This window comes from Hydra vulgaris, chromosome 10 (assembly GCF_038396675.1).
Source record: "Hydra vulgaris chromosome 10, alternate assembly HydraT2T_AEP".
Lineage (NCBI taxonomy): Eukaryota > Metazoa > Cnidaria > Hydrozoa > Anthoathecata > Hydridae > Hydra > Hydra vulgaris.
Window position 1 is genome coordinate 42,954,604 of NC_088929.1, and position 22,897 is coordinate 42,977,500.

A 22,897-nucleotide genomic window follows, 5' to 3' on the forward strand; every position below is an offset into this window, starting at 1 on the left:
AGTGATTTGAAATTTGAGGATAAAAGAGTTCGAAGAGGAATTTGCAACACTTGCCGTATTCTTCTGCAAAAAAGAGGCAATGGTGGTTTGAACAGTCCACTACCACCACTTTACAATTTTGACTCCATTGTTATAAAGCCTCTTACAAGAACAGCATATAGGTGTGAATGTCTCATTTGCCAAATCAGTAGGCTCAATTTAAATCAACAGCATCCAATCTTCGTTCAATCCTCATCTAAGCAACAAACTAAGGAACAAACTATTGCAACACCAGGGACATCAAGTGCAAATCAACAACCTCCATCTGCAGAAAAAAGGTGCATACAATGTTTGTCAGTCATAGCTCGAGGTCACAGACATTTTTGCACACCTGGAATAAGACACAGTAATTTACAGCAATTGGTGTAAGATGACATTAAAGAGGCAGAGCAAATTGCAGTATCTGTCATTGGCAACAAATAAGCTTCTTATCATGGAGCAGTTAAACTCAGTCAAGGAACTGGTGGAAAATTGTTTCCAGTTACACCAGGTAACATTTGAATAAAGAAGTTCATCTCATAGACACATCATTTTGACCCCCTGCACATTAAATTTGCTGCTGTATACTATAATATATTATACATATGCACTAAAACTTCTTGAAATGGCAATATGCAAAATGGCAATGTTAATAGCATACATTTCAAATTGGTCTACTGGAAACTGTCATGTACACATTTAGATTTGAGGCATTTTTTTCTTTACATATCAAAAATATGCAGTGATTTGTATTATATGTTTCCTCTGGTTTTTAGTATTTTTTTGTCCGCTATGCAAGGTAAACACATTAAAAAATAATACCGTTTAAATTAATTTTGCATTGCTGTTTTTTATTTATACCACATTACTTGTTACAATACAATGAAATACTATAAAATAACATAGTTTTGATTTAGAGCAATAAAAATTGTGGCCAAACTAGGTGTTTAATAGTTCTATTATTGTAACTTCTTTGAATTTTGTTTAACCAATAGAGAACCATCCAATACAATGGTCTGAATTTTATATCGATAATCTAGAAAAATTAGATTTTGTTGTGAAATTATTTTGAAAGAGATGAACTTGTTTGTTTTTTTTTTATTCAGGCTCTTCCATTGCTCACAAAGTAAACAGCACACCTCTTACAACACAAAGTTTAGTGAATGTTCAACTAAACACTGGACTTTCCAATACAGGAATGAGACTTCTAGCATCAACGCTAAACAAATCCACTGGGATTCGACTAGTTGAGCCATATTTTGAGCAAAAATTTGCTGCTGCTGGACAAACTCTTGCAGATTTCAAATTTGTCAGCTTCAAATTTTACCATGGAAAAGGGAAAAGAAGAAAAACGATCAATGGTTCACTGCAAAAACCTGCAAGACCTAACAAATCATGTTTTGCATTCAAGAGATTACTCCCCTCAGCATTTAGTCAAGCTGGGAACAGATGGTGGTGGTTTATTTCTGAAAATTAGTCTTGGCATTATAAGCACAGAAGAAGTTGGTGAGTCAAAAAGTCCTCAACAAAAAAGTTTACGCCTATTCACAAACTCAATTGCTCGTGATACAGGTGTGAAGCGTCAACTCATTGTTGCAACTGTGAAAGATGTGCCTGAAACATATGCGACTGTCAAGGTGATGATGGACTAAATCCATGTTGAAGACGTCTCTTTTGTTATCTCTTGTGATCTCAAAATTACTAACATCTTATGTGGAATTCAGTCTCATTCATGTAAACACCCCTGCTGTTGGTGTAACATCGATTCAGACAACCTCTCAGAATGTGGAGTTTCCAGAAGTTTTGGTTCAATACAAGAGAGCTACAGAGCATTTGTATCTGCTGGCTCCAAATTCAAAATGGCTAAAGATTTTGACAACACAATTCATCCTCCTTTGATCAACATGGAGGATTTAAGACATATTTTGGACATCATTCAACCAATAGAACTACATTTGCTACTAGGAATTGTCAATTATCTTTTCAAAAATCTTTCAGAACTTTGGTCAGAAGCAAAACAATGGCCTGCTCTGTTGCACATTCAACTTCAGCCATACCACGGGGGACAATTTGCTGGAAATGAATGTCACGAACTTTTGCAAAATGTTGACATTCTTCAAAGACTGGCTGAAAAAGCTTGTGCTTATGAAGCTCGGGGTTTCATTGAAACATTTCGCAATTTTAGAGATGTTGTTTTTTCCTGCTTTGGAAAGTCACTTGAGGGTGACTTCAAAGAAAAATTTTAAAAGTTCAAAGATTCTTTTCTCTCTCTGCCAGTTAAAGTGACTCCAAAGCCACATGCAGTTTTTTATCACATTTCCGAGTTCATTGATTGACATGGGTTTGCACTTGGATTGTTCAATGAACAAGCAACTGAAGCAATGCATTCAAAGTTTAAGACTCACTGGCAAAGATTCAAGCGAAGCCCTTCACATCCTGAGTATGGAACTCAGCTTCTACTGTGTTGTGGAATTTAACAGCAAACATGCTTAAAAGTTAGAAGAAATATTTTCAGAAAAATGTTTAAAAGAATTTTCAGAGAATTTTGTTTCCAAGTGTTAAAAACAATGAGTTCTTAACTCTGATAGAAGCAATATTTGAAATTATTGGCACAAAATTGTAAAACTATTTTAATTAATTGTGTTTGTAATATTTGGTATCATTGTACAAGAAAATTTCACTTTTAAAGAAAATTAATGCCAATAAACAAAAATGATTTTTGACATTTTTGGTTCTTTTTTGGATATTTTTACTAAAAACTTCAAATTGCTTTTTTTCCCTTGGACGTCGGTAAAAGATTTTGAAAATTTGCCAGGTAAGTCACCTATGTGTATATAACAAGACCCCAAAAGGGTTTTTTTGGTGCTCTCCAAAAGTATTAACGTCCAATATTTACAGGGTGTGAACACTAGATTCCGAAAACGTAATACTGGAAAGTAAAGTACTTTGATTTGGCTGCAACGAAGGCAATACTAATGGTGAATTTGATATTGGCTGTATTAAAAAAAAAATAATACATATATAATAATATAAAAAATAATTTATATATTAAAACAGTTTATAAAGTTAAAACACACAAATAAATGCTAACTTCAAAATATTAGATAGAATTTATGATAAAAAAAAGGTTTAATAAACAATTTACACATTACTAATGTGTTTGAAGAGTAAACAGTATTTGGTAAATTCATTTATATTACAAATAAAGACAGCTACTGAATAGCCGTCTTTAGTAGTAATTTAAATTAATTTACCAAATTGGTCCACTGCTGACCATTTATGAGGAGAACGAGAATTTGATTCTGCTAAATGCTTTATTATTTCAAAATCAACTTCATCGACCTTTGTGCCATCATTTTTGTAGACAAAGCCAACTTTATCTGATGTTAAACCAAACTTGCAACGCACTGGAAAAACAATACAGAGTCATTTAGCTTTTTGTATACACGACAAAAATGCAGACTAGTTAAAGTGAATAAGTATGAATACACAGTACCAACTTCATATACAATTAAACAATTATACATATTTAATAACTATTAAGATTTATATATTTTTCAGTTTGTAATGCATAAATGTAAAAAAAAAATCAATGTTTCTAATTTAAATTTTTATTCTAAAAACTCGTGTATCTCAGATTTACAAAGTGTCCGTATTGCCGTATTCTCCGGCAATACATATGATATTGTATGGATGATACTTAACGCCGTTAATGCAAGTTCTCAAACTTTTTTGTCTTGTTTGTTCTGTTGATAACAAACATTTTTTTTATAAAAACGCAAAATTCGTGTATTTTCCAGTACATGCATTAATGGCGTTGAGTTGTTCTTGAGCTGATTTATATGTAAAACGAGCAGTATATTTGGATTGCTAGATTTTTTCACTTCAAAAGAATGAAAATGTTTATGAAAATGCAATGTTTCAAATGGATAGCATACAAAATATATTTGTTTTGCTAGAGAAACTTTATCTCTCCCATCTGAGGATGACTTGTCCACAATGTCATGACACAAAACACAATCCGGTTTGATTTCATAACACCCAAATCTAACTGAATGAGCAACATATATTTCATCTCAATTTTCCACATTTAAAACTGTGCGCAAACTATTCGATACTGCTGATTGTAAATTGCCTACAATTACTGTATCACACATGCCGATTTGTACATATTCTGTATACAAAAACCCACTAAACTAATGTGTTTGCTATTTGAGTTGACTGCAATGCATAATAGTTTTGCAGATGAGATTGAGAACACCAGAAGCAAGTTCTTTAGCAAATTGATGTTTTGCCTCAAAACGCATACACCAGTATCTGCTTAAAGGGCCCATACTTTACCATAAATTCTGGATAATGTAGCATAAAATGATGTTTGGAATAAGTCTCTTTTCAGGATATATGGTTTTAAATTGGGCATGATGTTCCTCTAAATTAAACTCAAGCTGACAAATGAGGCCAACAGTTATAGTTGGAGCAAATATTGCATCCATGCAATCAAGCAGCATTAGTTAAAATCTCCAATGAGCATCACCTTCTGGAATTAGGTTTTCAATCATTTAAGGCAGATTTCTTATCAAACACCATAATTCAGCAGCTTGAATGTGAATATTTTTAAAGTTAACTTCCGGGGGTTTGCTGTTTTTGTCACTCAATAAATAGTTATAATTATTGATTGCATTGTTGACATCTGCAAGTAGAAAATATTTTTTTTCTATCAGTGATTGCAAAACAAGGCATATTTCTAAAGGAAAAACACCTTCTAATACATCATGCATGCAGTCAACTGCACACTGGTCTATGCAGTGAAACTGTGACAAACAATTGAAAGGACAACCATGCTTAATGCCAGATTCTGAAGCATTGTAGTTATTGCTTCTACTTTCTGATACACACATATCGTATTCTGCTCGAGTCCTCCTATCAAAGGTTTTTGCCTTGAATAAAGTTTAAATATCACAATGTGCACACTTGCAAAATGAGCAAATATATTTTCCATTAAAGCTTTCCATGAACCCAAACAAAGTGTGTGCTCCTAAATTATCAGCAGAAAATAAAATTAAAATGGTATGAATAGTGTCTACCACTCCATTAACTTTGACAACAACACCCTGTTCATTTTCCAACTGTTGCAATAAAGATACAACACTATGAAGGACTGGATAATATGAGTATTTATTTGTGTAAACCAACTAAAAAAATGCTATCAGTCTTAGACTGATACTCACGAGCAATATTGCATATCATCATATATAAAGCTTCAAGTTTATGTGCATGTGTATGGCTCCCAAACACATTTGTTACTTCAAAACGCATCAATAAAAAAGTAAAGCAAAAATGTTTTTTGGTACCGTTGAAGGAATGAATGATAATTAAAAGTACGTGTATCAACAAAATCTTGTACTTTATTTGGAAGTGAACGTGGTGTGCACTGTGGGAAAGTAATCCTTGATGAAGCTTGTTTCATTTATTTTGGCAAGTAGGATATCAATAGGCACAACATAGCATTTGACCTCTACTAAAACAGAATGCATTGATTGCAATGCCATAGAGTATTGTTGCTCTTTATGTATACCTAGTGATATTTCTGTTGCCTCAATATAGTACTCAGGTTCTTTTAGACATTTGTTTCTTCTATATACAGTGTCAGTTTTATTGAAAATACTAAACATACTAATGACATCATTTATCGCATCATAAACAAATTGATTCGATACAAACTTCATAACAGATACTTCAATAATGTCTCTTGTTATAGAACTAAAGTTAACAATTGTGGCATTATTACAATCTTCGTGTGGGTCACTTGGAAAATTTGTGTCAAATGCATCTTCCTGTGTCTCACTTTGTAAGTTGTTATTGCAACTACCATTATTGTTGAAGCCTAAAGTTTGATCTGGCACAACAAAATGATGGTGCTCAAAATGCTTTTTTAACTTACTAAAGCTAAGGAATACTCTTGGACAGTTATTAAACATACAGCGTAATTCAGATCCTCTCGTAGCTAAGCCATGAAAATTTCGAAAATGGCCAAAAAGATCTAATAAATCTGCAAAATAATTTGAGTATTTAAAAAATTCCATGTTTATTTTAAAATGCTTTTATAGTATTGTCACCTTTAGCAGCAAAACCTTCACTACTGTTGATGGCAACTAACTTAATATTAACTTAATTAATAATTCGATCAGAAGACCATACTTTGATCAGCACAAACATTCTGTAAATGTATAAAACGTTAAATTATACAATTAATTAATTAATGTAACTTAAATTTTAACTTAATGAAGAAATGACATTAATAATGAAAACAACTAACCTTAAACACACATGATAATATTCACTAATTAAAATTCAAAACACTTTTTAAATAATTTTTAAGCTTTAAATTAATATTAGGTGTTCAAAGAAATTAACATTGTGAACTCTTTTACACGCCTGAACTCCGTTAACTTAACAAAGGTTTTCTGTTATATTATAGCTAACGGTGCGCAGTGAGTAAGAGTGTGCCAAAATACCAAAAAATCAATATCAGCATTACACGGTGAAAACTTGTCCTAATGGTTAAGACATCTTCATTAGAAGAAATATCTAGTTAAAAAAATATTAAATATTAATTTAAGCGTAATTTTATACGGTTATTTACACGTTAATTTGACTTGTGTTCCTAAACGCTATTTTGCATTTTTTATTTATCAACTTTCTTACGCTACTATTGTTTTAAATTAACTTTATTAACTTTCATTTTAAAATATATTATTTTAATTAAGAATGTTTTTTTCGCTCAGGCTTTTAAAAACAATTTAACGTAAATGTAATCATTAGTTTTTATGCATCGAAAACAGACAGTTTTCGATATTTTTTTTGCTACTAACCTTTACTATTAGGTATCAGATAAACTATTCTCCAATATCCTCCAAACATTTGACTATGTAAATCTCATGCTAAATGTATGTAAATAGCCTGAATCATAGATCTTTTACAACTTTTTGCAATAAAAAAAGTTATAACAAAAGATTGGTCTTCGGTTAATGGTCAGTTGATGAGAAATACTGAACACGTAAAAAAGATGTTTGTACACAAAGAATACCTACAAAATCTTTCATTACTGTTATAATATATAAATTTTGTAAATATAAATCTAAAAAAGATATTTTATGACAAATACATGCATTAAAAAGTAATATTTTTAATGTTTACACTGATAAAAGTTGTCATGTCCATTAAAAATATTTCGTATTTTTCACCAAAATAATTAATTTTTTTCATATATTTTTTTATATTATATAATTACATGTTTATTACTTTATTTATGCATTTTATATATAAGTAAAGCTATTTTAATAAAAAAACTATGAAAATAATTTTGGCACAAAAAACCCGATTTTGTCCCACTGTGCGGTGTAGTTCGTTGTTTTATTTTCTTATTTTGTAACAATTTCATCCGAAAACTTTACAGGAGTTTGACGGATTTACTGTCAACAGAGTTATTCCATTGATACTTAAAGGATTTTTTATAGAGTGCATAGGGGAAAGTCGGGTAGTCCCGGACGGCGGGTAACTCCGGACACTTGATGTACAGCTTAAACTAAAGAAGCTATGTTACTTTAAATACTATAAAAACATGCTTTGAGTGAAAATATTGCATTTGCAAAATATCTATCATAATATACCGAAGCGATTGACTCGGATTGCAAGATATTGTTTCCCACCACCAGAAGAACGATGTATCATCAAATTTGATTCCCATATTATTATACCTTTATCTAAGCTAATAACATTTTGTTAAGGTTTTTATTTAAACTTTTAATTTTTATTTTTTTTATTTTTATTTAAACTAGTTATTAAAAAAATTTGTTTACTTTAATTCACTGGTTTTAAAACTATTATTTGTGAATTAGGTATGATCGGGTGGTATCTGTCACATGTTTGGAGGGTGGTTCTGGACAACTAAATCCGTTTACATATTAAAAAATGAGCAACTTTTTTTATATAAATAATTATTTATTATATTAAATGTATTATTATAATAATACATTTAATATAATACACAAACCCATAATAGTAATTCATTTAAATTTAATAGGAGAAACTCTTTTTTAAACATTTTTTGAAACTAACGGTTTAATTGAATATTTTATAATTCTTTAAAAATATTGATTCAGTAATGGTTGTAGACATTAAGATTAGCTTATTTTGTAAAAATGTCAACTTTGATTTTTTTTTACCTTAAGGCGTTTTGAAAAACGGCTATAGAGTAGTCCTTGTAAATACTTTTTTTTCTAAAACAAAAATAATTCAAAAAAATGTTTTTTGGTTGAATTTCTTAAATGGTTATGGCCTGGTGCACAATATTCTACAGTTAGATTTAAAGTAGTTATTATCTATGCAAGAGATTTAATAGGGGACAGTCTCACCTGAGGAGCCCGTTTTATAGAACTCAAACTTGTTCGATTCATATAAAATATATTTTTTGTATCAGACCACTTTTAACAGTATTTCTGGTGAAATGTCGTTGTAAATAGTATATAAGTATATAACACGGAAACTCGAAGGGGGTTATAAGATCCAGTTCCCAAAACCGTTTAACAATACAATAATAATAAACCAATTATTTCAAAAAAATATAAAATGAAAAGTAAATACCGATTAAGAAAACAATACAATAAAATTTGGTATCTCAAATATAAAACACCGTTTATAATACAAAAAATATATAATTAAATATTTTAAATTACGTTTAGAAAACACTTATTAAAGAGAAACGAGATCAAAAGAACTTGAATATATTATCTTTTGATAAAATAATTTTTTTTTACTTTATTTTTGAAAGTAGAAAAATTCCAACTCTGGTAAAAATCTAAATTTGTTAAAACTATTTTGTTCCACAGAAGAGCTCTCGGGTACCTTAACAGTCATCTAGGTCTCTACGTTGTATCCTATAATTTTTTTTTTAGTTTTTAAAAAATTTAAACTTTTTTTGAGTTTTTTGACAAAACTTTATAAATATCGACGTTTTGGTATTAAAAAAATAATTTTCAGTTTTTATAGTATGATTTATTGTTTTAAAGTATGATTTATTATACTATTTTGATTTTAAACTTATAAAAGTTCTAATTATAAAATCATTATGATTTTCCTTCAAAAGCCTTGTTTGTTTGTTTTTGTAAAATATAGTATTTATTTTACGACAAAAATCTTATTTTTACTTCAAGTTAAAGAGCATCGAAGTTGTGTATTACATCAGAATATTCTTGTATTCCTTCGGGATATTTTATTTTTATGTTTTATGTTTGATGCAACGTCAAAATATATTTGTCAATTTCTAGCTTAAATAATATAACTTAACTTCTTAACTTTATATAAAATCAAAATCTTTGTTAAGATTACATTTCTAAGTATTTGTTTATACATTTTATTTAAGCACACATATTTATTCAGCTTGTTTTAAAAAATATTTAATTTCTGTTCTGTGCTATACTTCGGTGTAGGCAAGAAAATTTATTATTATTATCATTATTATTATACTGTAATATTTGTTAAACACCCACTATATAATACAAGTATAGTAAATAAAGTTACATTAAAGATAAACATCATATAACCATCTTGGAATATTTTCTTGAATATGATTGATGACTTTTCTTTGTTCCTTTGAGTTCCAGCACTTAATTGCAGATTTTAAAACTTGAAAATTCTTTTCGGGAATTATTTTTTTAAAGACGAAAATTTTAATTTTTTTTTTGCTTTGCATTATCTTGGCTAGATTTAGTCCATGACAGTTTTTTCATCAAACAGTTTTTTCAGCTTTTTCATTTCTGGGAAGATTATTAAAATAAGATATTTAATTAACTTTGTAAAGATAAGTATGATGCTTATGATGATGCTTATGTTATTTAGATCAACTAATGACTTTTTATATGATTTAGTGGTATAATAAGTCATGTAGACATTAATTTTGGGGTTTGTCCATGATTGAAAAGTTAAAGAATTTTCTGAACCATTCTGTAAGTGTTTCACAACTCGCATTCTTTAAGTGTTCTTCTAAAATTCCAAAGACGTCCTTGGACTTGTTTAATTTTAGGTGAGAAAAAGTCGTTTTTATATTTTCATCTGATATTGCTACCTCGTTAAATTTTGTATACGGTGGAGCTTTAAAATTTGTAAAGTTATGTGTGAATGCTTTAGTTTTTAATCGATTTTTAAAACTGTTTGCAAATTCTTTTGTATTTGAGTCTATATCTTTTTTATTGTTTATAGTGTAAAGGTATGTTAATTAGAGTAATAAACTTTTTAATGCAATCGAAGGCGACCCCTTTTCACGGATTTTCTACCCCTCTACGAATTTTTATTCTACGAATAAAATAAGGGGGGAATAAGGGGAATAAAATAATCCGTAAAAAGTACTCGATTGGCTTCTAATAATAAAAAAAAATAAAAAAAAAAGTCCTCTTAACTAAAATTTACCCAACTGGATTGTGTCAAATACCCGACTAGCCGACTAAATTCGTAAAAAAACTGACTATAACATGAAAATCACCTTTTTATTTGTTGTAGGGTGGTGGGGGTGGGGGTGGGGGGTGGTTGTAAGGAACAACGGTAGAAACCGCTGTTCACTGTAATGTAAAGTTCTGAAACGTTACGTTTTTTCATAATTAGTAAGTTAATTTATATTTGACGTCAAATACTTTTTATTAAAAAACAAACAGTTTTTACTCAAACAAAGTATATCTTTTTATAAAGATAAAATTTTTTTACGTGTCATAATAGTTAATAATAAATTAGACAATTGCAAATTTATTAATTTACTTAAATGTTGCATTTAAATGACGATTCGCCGATCCAAAAATGCATGTATTGCAATCGCATATTCACAAAAGATCCATTGGATAGCTATAAACTTATTGATGATTCTGATGCAATTTACGCAGTAACACAAAACCTTCATGCCGCCGAAAAGATAAGAGAAAGTCAACTTAAGCAAGAAAAAATTGACGAAATAATGAATCGAGTAGAAATTGCTTTAGAACATTCCAATATAAGGTTTGAAGATAATGCCATAAAAAAGGAAACCTTTTTTAGCATCGAAAAAGAAAAAAGTAAACAAGATGAGCGCCAAACTCTGTCAGAGATATTTGGATTTTTGGAAAACTCGAGGCTGTCAAGAAACGTGATAATAAATGATCTACAAAACTGGTTCGCGACGTTTCAAGAGGAAGTAAATCTACTCAGTGAAAATACGTTTGACGAAGAAGAAATAGCAGAAGAAAGCTTTGAAAAGCTTAACAAAGCTTTTAGAAATTCCATTTCAAAAATGAACCGTTTAAGTAAACTTATCCAAAATGGTATTTTTATGAAAGATAACAGAAATGCAGAAAATGAACTTTTAGCCGAAACAACAATAGAAATATCAAAGTCATCTAACTCTTTAGAGCATGGCACAATTGACACAATCAAAGTCCCTAAAAGGATATATAATGAGAAAGAACTGGCGTTTTCTAAGAACTTAGAAGTGGCTATAAAAACAATAAATGCTGTATTAGATAACGCTATTTCTACTTCATCTACTAAGCACGCTAAAAATAACTTCACATATTGTTCAAAGCAATTTAACTATGTTTCTAGCCATTTGGAACAAAAAAAGAAACATAATGAAGAACTAATAGAAAAATTGAAGCTGGCTACAGTCGAAGAATCCATTATTAATTCACTTCATGAACAGTCAAAAAAAGATTTGCTTCTAATAAATGATTTACAGAATGAAATTAACGACCATAAAGACAGAATAGATTCATTAGAAAACCAAATAAGATTGTCTGATCGAAAAAATGTTTTATCAGAATATAGACTAAGAAGCCCTCCAAACGTAGTTTTGAATCAAATCGTAGGAGAAGAAACGGCTTTAAAAACAAAACCGTCAAATAAACAACTTTTTGGTCAAACCACCACAAATAATATGGTCGAAAATCGAATATCTGTGATAGAAAATCGAGTTACAGAAGAACTTCCATCTGCGTCATATCAAAAATTACTAATTCCTTCAAGTACACCCTCGAAAAGTTTACAAAATATAAAAATCTTAAGTCAAGACATTGCCAATAGGTCTACTTCAAATTTATTAAAAAAAGAAATTGAAACACCTAAAGAAATATATAACGAAGAAAAAAAAACCGAATCAGTCAGTAAAATAAAATCAGAACATGAAACGGAGTTATCCAACAGTAAAACTAACATAGTTTTACACTCTAGTTCAAAACCAAATATAACATTACTATCTAATACTTCTAGACAGAGAATAGAAAAAATAAATTCAAAACATCATAATACAGTTAAGGATGGGAGTGAAAAAAAGCAAAAAGATTTAAAAAATAAAATTCGTAAGCGTAAAAAGAAAATATTTGGACAAGCTAATGTAACATATATTTATTCCAACTCCAATGAGCATATAGATTTAATAAAAGAAAAGCACGACCAAACATTAGCTGCTGAGCAATTTGATCGTAATATTATTCAGACTAAATTACAGTACGAAAAAAAGCTTCAAACATTAAGGAACTTTATCGTTAACGAACAGTATCGATTCGAAGCTCTTTTGCGAAAAACGAACTTAGAACACAATGTTAAAATTGATCAATTAAAAAACGTCAACTCAAGAATAATTCAAGCACTCGTTCATTTTCAGCACATTATCAATCGACTAACAGACTCTAGCGACGAGGATTACAAGATTTTATATGACGACACATCAGATATATTTCAATATGATCAAAGTATTGAATGCGAAACTAAATATGGCCACGAATCTAAAACAGCCGTTGAAATTTTGGTGGATTTAGAACGCAAGATTTGTAATTTGATTTTAAAAAAAAATCAATCTGTCCAAAACGCCAATTCCGATAAACTACAGTTTTCCAAAGATCTGCAGCATCATCGCTCGTACTTAAAACAAATAATCGAAGCGTTCTCTGTACAACAAGAATTTGCAAAAGATGTTGAAATTAAAAATACAATGCTAAGTGAGGAATACAAAAAAGTACTTAAAGAACTGCTTTATTTAGAGAACCCCTCTCATGTCTCAGAATCTTTACAACACATTAGTAATACAAGTTTTTATAAGATAACAAACGATTTAATTAATCACAAAGACGCCAAACCAATTTTTGCGCAAGAAATACCGAGTCAATCGTCACAAGAACTTAAATATAAAATGCTTGACTTTTTTGAAAACCATCAGATCGCTAATTCTGAAGCTAGTATTGCTAACGATATTATCGATTATATACAAGATATAACTAACGAACAGTTTATAGAACTTGTCACTCAATACGTTTCGTTTACAAAAATTCAACAAATGAAGAGAGATATGAAAGATATAGAAAAGTCTTTACTGTCAAATTTCAATAACCACATAGAAACTTTGATAAAGAAGCACTCTGAAAAGTGCGCTGAATGGAAAATAAAACACCGTAAACTTCAAACAAGAAAGAAAACCGCATTATTATTGTTAACAGAATGGTTTCAGCAACTGAATAATACCAAAATCGCTGTTCAATCGTTCCCTGTAATACATGTAAAGTCAATTATTGCTGATAATCGCCAGACAGACGCAAACAGATGCGCTACTAAATCTCATCGCGAAGGTTTTAAAAACGCTATAATGCGTTTAAATTGTCACAAAAAAAGTATGCCCGAGGAGTTAGGTGAAATTATAGGAACGAGTTTGAATAACAACAAAGAACCCGATACGCTTTGGAAAATTCCTGATAAAAGTCTAGATCACCTAGTTCACGTTTATACCCCAAAAATACTGGAACTAGATTGCAATAAAAAACTACTAACTTATAAAGAACCTAAATGTAGTTTTCCAGCGATTGCGACGCTATACCCTTGAGCTGACACTGCTAATTATCTACAAAAACTATCAGGTTGTTCAGCAAACTTTTCTATGTAAATTTAATAATAACAAATTATTAGACGAAACTTCTTCACTCAAAAAATTTGAGTATTTTATATAACAAGCCTAAAAAATTAGGAAGTTAGTAACATAAGTTTTATATAGGTCGTTACTTATACGTGAAAGTAATAACGACAATCCACTAATATCCGCATAAGGATGTTCTATAATAAAACCAGCCATACGAAACATATTGTACTAGGTTATGCCCCAAACTTCTTCAAAACCAGAGCAAATTTTGGCACAAGTCAAAGCTGCTGATAACGGATATTCAGAGATAGCTATCTCCTCTTCACCGTAATTTACTTCCACCTAAGTACAGCAAAAATAAAAACTTATTTTTTAAAATTATGCAAAGATCCTTAAATAAAAACTATTCTATAACCTTTCCATGAGCCATTGCACCAATTACAATTACGACCGATTCATCTTTAGGAATGTCTCGTACATTTACACATTTTTTAGCTTGGAAAGTGGCAACTGAAAGTAAAAATATAAAATGCTGCTAAAATATTAACTTAAATTAAAAACTTTCATAAAGTAAATATTTTTAGTTCTAGTGAGGGCTTTTAATATAAAGACTTTTATAATATAATATATCTATAATATAAAGACTCTTAAGGGGTCATCCATAAAGGACGTCACGCCAAGTTTAACTAATGGCAAGAATTCGGAGAATGTTGGGTCTCGTGCGTTGAGATTTTTAGAGTATTATAGAGCCTTATGTTTATTAAAAATCTCCGCGGAAGGGAGCCAATAAACTTCTACTTCTCGTTAGTATTTAAATTCTGAATGACGTTCTTTATGGAGGACCCCTAATATTATTTTTCCTAACTTGCCTTAATTTCTAAAAAATTGAATAAAAGATAAAAAAAACAATTAAATTGAAATAAAAGAAATAGTGAGGGCTGCTATGTTAAGATTAAGACTTTCGTGTGCACAGACGCGTTAAAAGCAACTTTTTGCTTTTAACTTGTTCTTTAGGTTAAAACTAAGAAAAAAAACGGGTGCCAAATAATTTTTACATTTGGAGCTGGAACCTATGACGTCAAAACTTTTTACAGTCAACAAAAAAAATGTATCGTAAATTTAAAAAATATTTATCTTATACGAAAGAGCTTGTCACGTAAAACAAAAAATATGTAAAAACCATATGCTGAAAACATTTCCTTCCCAAGATATATCACTTTTAAGAATGTATAAAACACAGACTCAGAGTTTACAGAATCGCATAAAAAGATTAAAAAAATGGTTTTTTCATTCCAGGTTTGCTTTATATCAATGATGCATTTTGTTAAAAGAGTTGTTATTGATATGAATTTTCTATAAAAAGCAACTACAGCCCTCGATTTTTTGTTGACCTTAAACACTTCTAGGTCGGCAGTTTGGTCGGCATTGCCGAATGCCAACCCTAATTACGAGGGTTGCAATTATCTATTGTATACAATGAATAAAAGTTTGTTCTACGGGAATTTAAGTTGTTTTGTTGGCATGTTTTTCATTACGAATGTTTTATGTAACTTTCCTCAAAAAGCGAATAATTTTTTTTTTTAATGAAGCAAGTTTATTTTGCATCATTATCTGATTATTTTGGAATTATATAAATAATATATAAGGTAAAAAACCGATAGGAAGATTTTAAGCCCCTGCCTACCACAGATTAATACAAAATACTGCACCGTTATCAAAAAAAAAGCATTCAGTAGCACCTAACCACAATATGACAAGCAATACCCAGAGAGTAATCATTATTGAAGGAGTAGCATCGGTAAACAGAGTTCACATAGGTGCTGAAATAAAAACGTGGAAGGCAAACCCTTTTTATTCTAAAAGTAACATTATTAAAAAAAGACATATTACTTAATAAAACATAAAAGAATTATTTAAGATTTAAACATTAAAAGGAAGAGTGGTCATTATAGTTATTTTTTTAAGACTTCGCCAAACATTTTGTTATATCATTATTGAAAATTGCAAATGGTTACAACGAAATTAGACTTGTATTTGATTGCTGTATCAGTCAGTCTTTTAAAACAAGAACAAGATTGAAGCAAACATCTGGAAACAATATAAAGTAGAAGGTTTCTGATAAAGGAGATATTAGCAGTTTGTCCTTAAAAGATTTGTTATCAAATATAGAAACTTAGCGCTACAACTTTAAACCTTTCAGAATATACTTATGATGCACTATAAGATCAAAGAATATACTTTTCAATTACATATGAATTAAAAGCAGCTACAAATATCTCCAGTTTTAATATAAAGTTGCTAAGAGAAAAGGCGGACACTCTTCTTGTACTCCTTGCCATTGATATTGTGAGACGTAACCCGTTTTTAAAATGTTGTTTTCTCCCCAGATACAGATGTACTTTTCCTGGAAAAGGAAAAACGTGACATCAGTATCAAGAATTGTTTTGAGGCACTTAGTTCCAAACGTTTAAAAACTTTACTTGTGCTAACAGGATGTGACCAGACCAGCCGCATCTATGGGAAAATCCAAATTACATGGTGGAAGTCATTCATGGTTGTGGATGACAAGATTCGGTATGCATTACCAATGTTGGACGATACGGAGCCATTGCCGAATCAGGTTACTCTTCAAGGTATTGAACATTTAGTAGTCAACACATTAGTAAGTGACCGCAGTTGATATTTGACTGGGGCCGAGTTTGATAAAATATAGCCGGGGCCGGGTTTGATAAAATAAAGCTGGGACCGGGTTTGTGACTGGGGCTGCATAAACATTTATACATCCGAAAGTATATATTTTTTAATCCAAAACTCATGTTATATTTTGTATAAATATGCATATATAAACACTATTATGATCAACATGATGATCCAAATCATCATCAACAGCATAAAAGAGGAAGGCTTAAGCCTCATCATCATCATCATCATCATCATCATCATCATCATCATCATCATCATCATCATCATCATCATCATCATCATCATCATCATCATCATCATCATCATCATTATCATCATCATCAGGCTTTAGCCTTCCTCTTTTGTGCTTTTTCTCTAATATAAACAATCTAGAGCATTTTTTTCCTTAACTAAAGCTCATTCATACAATATGTAAGGCACTATCTTCAAGTTTTCTTACTTCTACTACTACCATTTTCTACTAAAGCTGCTACCTCTCTACATACTGATACCTAAATTACTTTATTCTTTTCTAACAAACGTTGTTCGATACCTTTTTTACTAATCTGTCTAAGATTATGCCTCTTTTTTTTGTCTTACTAGAGTTACACCACACACCCATCTGATCATCTTCTCTTTTGGCAAATACTACACCATATAAATACTGAAGTTTATATAACAATGAAAGGATTTTGTATGACAGCATCTAAATAAATTGCAAACATATATGTATAAATTCATAATATGTATGTATAAAGTGCATCTTGGAAATTTTTATTACTTCTGGAATAAAAGTTTGAAAGCATTTATGACTTCTCTTCAATTTTAAGTCAAGCCTCTAGAAAAACTTTTTCAAAACTCTAGAAAACACTTTCACCTCACTAACTATCCAATGGTTAGTCTTCACTCTGTTTCTTTATATAAAGGTTTTAAGCTTATTAAATTATTTCTTTCTAACTGAAGTAGTAAAGTTATTCTTGAAGGCCTATCCTCTACTTTATTTCAAGTAAGTTTAAGGGTACTACAAGGCTCTGTCTTTGTTCCTGTATTGTTTCTTATCTATAATAACAATCTTCATGAAATCTTAAGTGGCTCTATTTGCTGACGACTCAACTTTATACTCTTGTCTTGACTAAAAATCTTCACTTGTTAATTGCTTAGAACAAGCAGCCAATTTTAAATCTGATCTCTTTTCTGTAACAAACTAAGCCTTGCAGTGGCTTATGGATTTATATTCTGGACTTCACAATTTTTTTTAGACAACAAAACTCATTTATTTACTGCAAAAAAAAATTGCAATGTTGCCATTCCTTTATTGACGAATAACAACCTTCTTATTCTCAGACAAAGTCTAAAAGTACATTGCTTTATATGCCAAGCTTGAGCCACTCTCCTATTGTTGTAAGATTGTAATTTTTTCTTTTTTCTACAATTATTATCATGATCAATGCTCAAACGAGCTATCCTCTCTATTACGATAAACCAAAACACAATCTCGCTTGTTTCTTGTTCAACAAGTTACATCCTTTTACTGTATTTGTCCCTTCAAGCTAGAAAAACTTTTATTAATCCAGTTTTTATCCTTGCACATCAAAAAAACCTTATAATTCCTACCCACCTTCATGTTTTCTTTTTATATACAACCTACAACTTTTTAAGTCTTCAGTTAACCATTTCCTAGTATTTTAACTTATTCTCTACTTTAAAGTAACTCATAACTTAATAGTGGTTACTTGCAATCTTGCTGGAAATAAATTAAAGTTTAAAATATATAAATTTATGCTAGTATTTAGTAAAAATTATAATACTATATAATAATTATTATAATTGTTATATAGTATTATAAACTTTCTAGCCCCTAATATCAACCCCTGCTAAATCTTATAATTTTGCCAGAGCTGGGTTTGCAAAAAGTGTCATTTTTATCCAGGGCAGGGGCCCCGGTTGCTTACTACAACACATATGGATAAAAAATATGCCCAGTAATATATCAAACTTGGTTAAACTATAATGGTTTCTCTTCTCAAAGTATCATCAAGATGTTGCACAGTTACACCTATTTTCTGTCTCCTGAAGGATTTGGCTGGGAGATCAATGATGAACCCCTTGATCCAATATTAACAAATTATTTTCCTGCTCCATTGGGTTTAAATGAATTGAGTGTTTGTAGATGCAGTAGTGATTGCAGTACAAAGAGATACAAGGTTTATAAAAACAATTTTTCCCGGACGGATATGTGTAAATGATATTCACGATTGAAGGGACGAGAAGCTAGAGATAGAATCTGATACAGCCAATATAGAAGACTAATATTTATTAGCATATTTTTATCAAACTTTATTAGTTTACTTATCGCTAATAGTGTGTGTTGTGTTATTTAAATGATCTTTTTGTAAAAAATAGTCTTATCTATATCTAATAAGTTGTAAAGATGTTCAAATTTTTTTGTTTTACTGGACAAATTCTTTCAAACCACTTTTTGCCTGAATTTGGGGAGGACATGGCTTTCCTTTTTTGACAAATATATAAAAGTGATGCCATGAGTTTTATTTAAAAAAGATATATACAATTTTACCTTGCTTATAAAAAGCATTTAAAATGACATTAATCAATATAAAATATCAAACAAATTAAACAACTTCAAATTCCATTAAAACTTCATGCATATATTTATTAGATAATTGCTTTGAATATAAATTTACATTAATAAAAATTCTCTAAGTAAAATTCATCTAGATATATCAAAATTGGAATGAAAAATCTATTTTTTTTGTCTTATTGTGCCCAATCTATATACTCTGCAGGTGTTATATCTTGGGAAGAAAACATTTTCAGCATATGGTTTCTACATAATTTTTGTTTTGCTTGACAAGCTCTTTTGTATCACATATATATTTTTTAAATTTACGATTATTTTTTTTGTTGACTCTAATAAGTTTGACACCATGGGTCTTGGCCCCAAAAACGAAAATTTTTTGGAACCCATTTTCTTCATATGCGACATAACGAGACTAATGTCTCATTATGTCGGACATTATATATATATATATAATATATATAATATATATATAACATATATTATATATATATAATATATATAATATATATATACACATATATATATATACATATATATATATATACATATATATATATATACAGGCCTTCCCAGGAGAGGCGTGCGGTCGGTCGCTTTGAGTGACCACGCATATATATATATTTTTTGAGAGTTTGGCCACGGTTTTTTAGCATATATTAATGACGCATTTTTAAAAAGGCGCTGAAAAAACCTAACTAAATTGTCGTATTATTTTATTATTTTTATTCATAATTTATTCTTATTATTAATATAAAAATATGAACATAAAAATGAAATATATATATATATATATATATATTTATACTTATTTAAAAAAAAAAATTTTTCTTATTACAATTTTTTTTTTTAATGTCTAGTAAACATAAAAAAAAAATTTATATATTTATATTTATTTTTTATTTATTTATATTATAATTATTTATAATATATTTTTAGGTGTTGATTTTTTCAGCAACGATATTTGAGACAAGTCGAAAAAATAAACAGAAAATGTGACCGAAAACTTTTTTAATCTATTTTGAAAATAATGCTCTGCCGACGCGGGATGCGAACCCAGGTCTCCGCGGCGCTAAGTAATGTCTTAACCGAATAAGCTAAACGTTCATATCCTTATCAAGAACCTTGTAGATAATAATTCTTCTAGAACTTAGAAGTTATTTTTTGTAGAAAGACATACTTATGCGAAAAAAATTTAAAATTAGAAAAAATATGTAAAATTCAAAAAAAAAATTTTGTTATAAGAAAAAAAAATTCAAAAAAAAAATATATATAATTTTTATGTTATTATTTCCTTATTAATGAAAAGAATAAATTAAAAAATTTATTAAAAACATTACAAAATAATACAACGAATTTAATTTGATTTTTTCAGCGCCTTTTTAAAAATGCGTTATTTTTAATGTATGCTAAAAAAGCATGGCCGAGTTATCCAAAAAAAAAAAATATCCGTGTTCACTCAAGGCGTGCGACCGCACGCCTCTCCTGGGAAGGCCTGATATACATATACATATATATATATATTTATATATATATATATATATATTTATATATATATATATATATATATATATATATATATATATATATATATATATATATATATATATATATATATATATATATATACACACACACACACACACACACATCAACAGTTTTTATTGTCGATCAATTAAATTTTATTTTGGTGTTTTAATTTTTGTTCTATAACATTTACTAAACTTTGTAAATAAAAAAATACTTGTAGAAGTACTACTTATGACATACTTTTAAATAAAATTATTGCTTTTTTTTAACAAAAACTCACAGCAAAGTTTTAAGGTAAATAACTAAAGCTTCAATTAACTGGTTTATTTAATTCCCGTTATTCTAAAATAGCTCATGTGCGCGGATTAAAAACAGAGTTTTGATTAAAAAGTGAGTTTTGTCAACGTCAAAGTAATTTTAGATGTTTAATAATTTTGAACATCTTACTTTTAATTAACTTATTTAAATGTTTTATATATTAAAACTAAATTTTTATAAAATTAATTAACTAAACATAAGAAAATTATCTTGTAATTTATTACCTCCTAATGTACAAAGACCTTTTTAAAAATTACTAATGCTAATTGTTTTCTTGATAACGCATTAGCAAAAATGCGCTAATGATAACTACAATTACTTAAACTGCTAAACAGGTTTAATATTTCTATAAATAAACAAGACTCTAAATGTCTGTATTTCTAAAAGTCTCTAAATGTCTTCTGTTTTTTAAAAAAAACTCCATGTTTTTTTACTAACAAATTAAAAAAAGATTTTTTCTATTTTCAACACTATTAAAGACTACAAAATGTTTTAGTATTCAAGTTTAAGAATATATAATTATACTATGTAAACACAAAATTTTAAAAATATATTCACTTCTCGGCGTAGTTAAGACGATTTATAAATTATTCGAATTCTTTTATTTGGAAATGGCATGATTTTGACAGCGTATTAAGTTCAAACAAGAGCTTTAGATGTTATAATTTTTTTTTGCTTCAATTTTTTATGTTTAATGAAACTTTTTCTTTTTTATTTAGTTTTTAAAACTTTTTTTATTACCTTTTATTGTGAAACTAAAGAACACCATTTTTGAGTCTTTAGATTAATTTCGCTCAACAGTGTTAACTTCATTTTAATAAACTTTTTTTTGAAAAAGTGTATTAATCTACTAAAGATCCTAGCTTTAATCTGTTCTAGTACATATTAATTTAATATAATTGTCAAAACACAACATTACTCTCAATTTTCACAAAAAATATTAGAATTCCGACCAAGAAAGTGCTTATAATTAAGAAAAATTCCCAATAAACAATCACAACAGATCATATTATTAAACTATGGTGTTCATTTTACATAAAAAACGTATGTGTTTAAAATCTCAATTAAATTTGGACAAGCAATCGTGATTTGAGGAAGGCTTTTTTTTTTTAAACTTTTTAGCCTGGATTTTTTTGCTAGAAACATTTTTATTTTATGTTACGGCAAAATTTATCATTTTAATTTCTTTTTCACTTTTTCATAATTCACAGACCTGATCATTTAAGGGAAATATGTCATAGTCAGCAAAATATTATAAAGACGCTATAATATTTTAAAATTGCCTTAACTACACCGAGTTAGATTCATTTTTTGTACGACAATTGGCAAAGCATGGAACTGCACAAAGTCCTACATCACATTCTACACATTTATGTCTTGAATCTTTTTATTAGTTTGCAACATACTACACACCTTCTCTTAGCACTCATCTTTTTTTCAGATGCTGGCACATATGAAGGAAAATGTTGGTTAATTAATTGTAAGGGTTGTTTGCCACCAATCTAGAGTGAGATTTTTTTTTGCTGTTGACCATATTGTTGAATCATTGATGTGATTTACAGTAATGTAAAGTTCAAATGTGTTATATACAACCCATTTTTTTACAAATTATTTGAGCATTGAAGGCTACTTGATTGATCAAATGAGTAAATACCTTTTTTTACCACTTCTTTACTCTTTTTCTTTTAACTTCATACAATGTCATCATTTGGTCACTTTTATCAATGTCTCCCAAATTTTTATTGTAATTATCAATACCTAAAGGAACATGATTTTCTTTTCCAGCTCTCAAAACATTTCTAGTCCCATCAATAATGAAAGTTAACATGGTA

At 29.2% G+C, this 22,897-nt stretch overlaps 1 protein-coding gene across 1 annotated transcript in view; it reads right to left on the reverse strand.

Annotated features, from left to right (window-relative positions):
- Nucleotides 1-13,934: 13,934 nt before the first annotated feature.
- The window catches only part of LOC100209283 (ribosomal RNA small subunit methyltransferase NEP1), a 30,291-nt gene continuing 21,328 nt past the window's right edge, over nucleotides 13,935-22,897 (reverse strand). The window contains exons 5-6 of the mRNA XM_065808077.1: nucleotides 14,355-14,449; nucleotides 13,935-14,281 (exon numbers count right to left, since the gene is read on the reverse strand). Of these exons, the coding sequence (XP_065664149.1) occupies nucleotides 14,168-14,281; nucleotides 14,355-14,449 (209 nt within the window). The 3' untranslated portion in view covers nucleotides 13,935-14,167. The remainder of the gene's footprint in view (nucleotides 14,282-14,354; nucleotides 14,450-22,897) is intronic.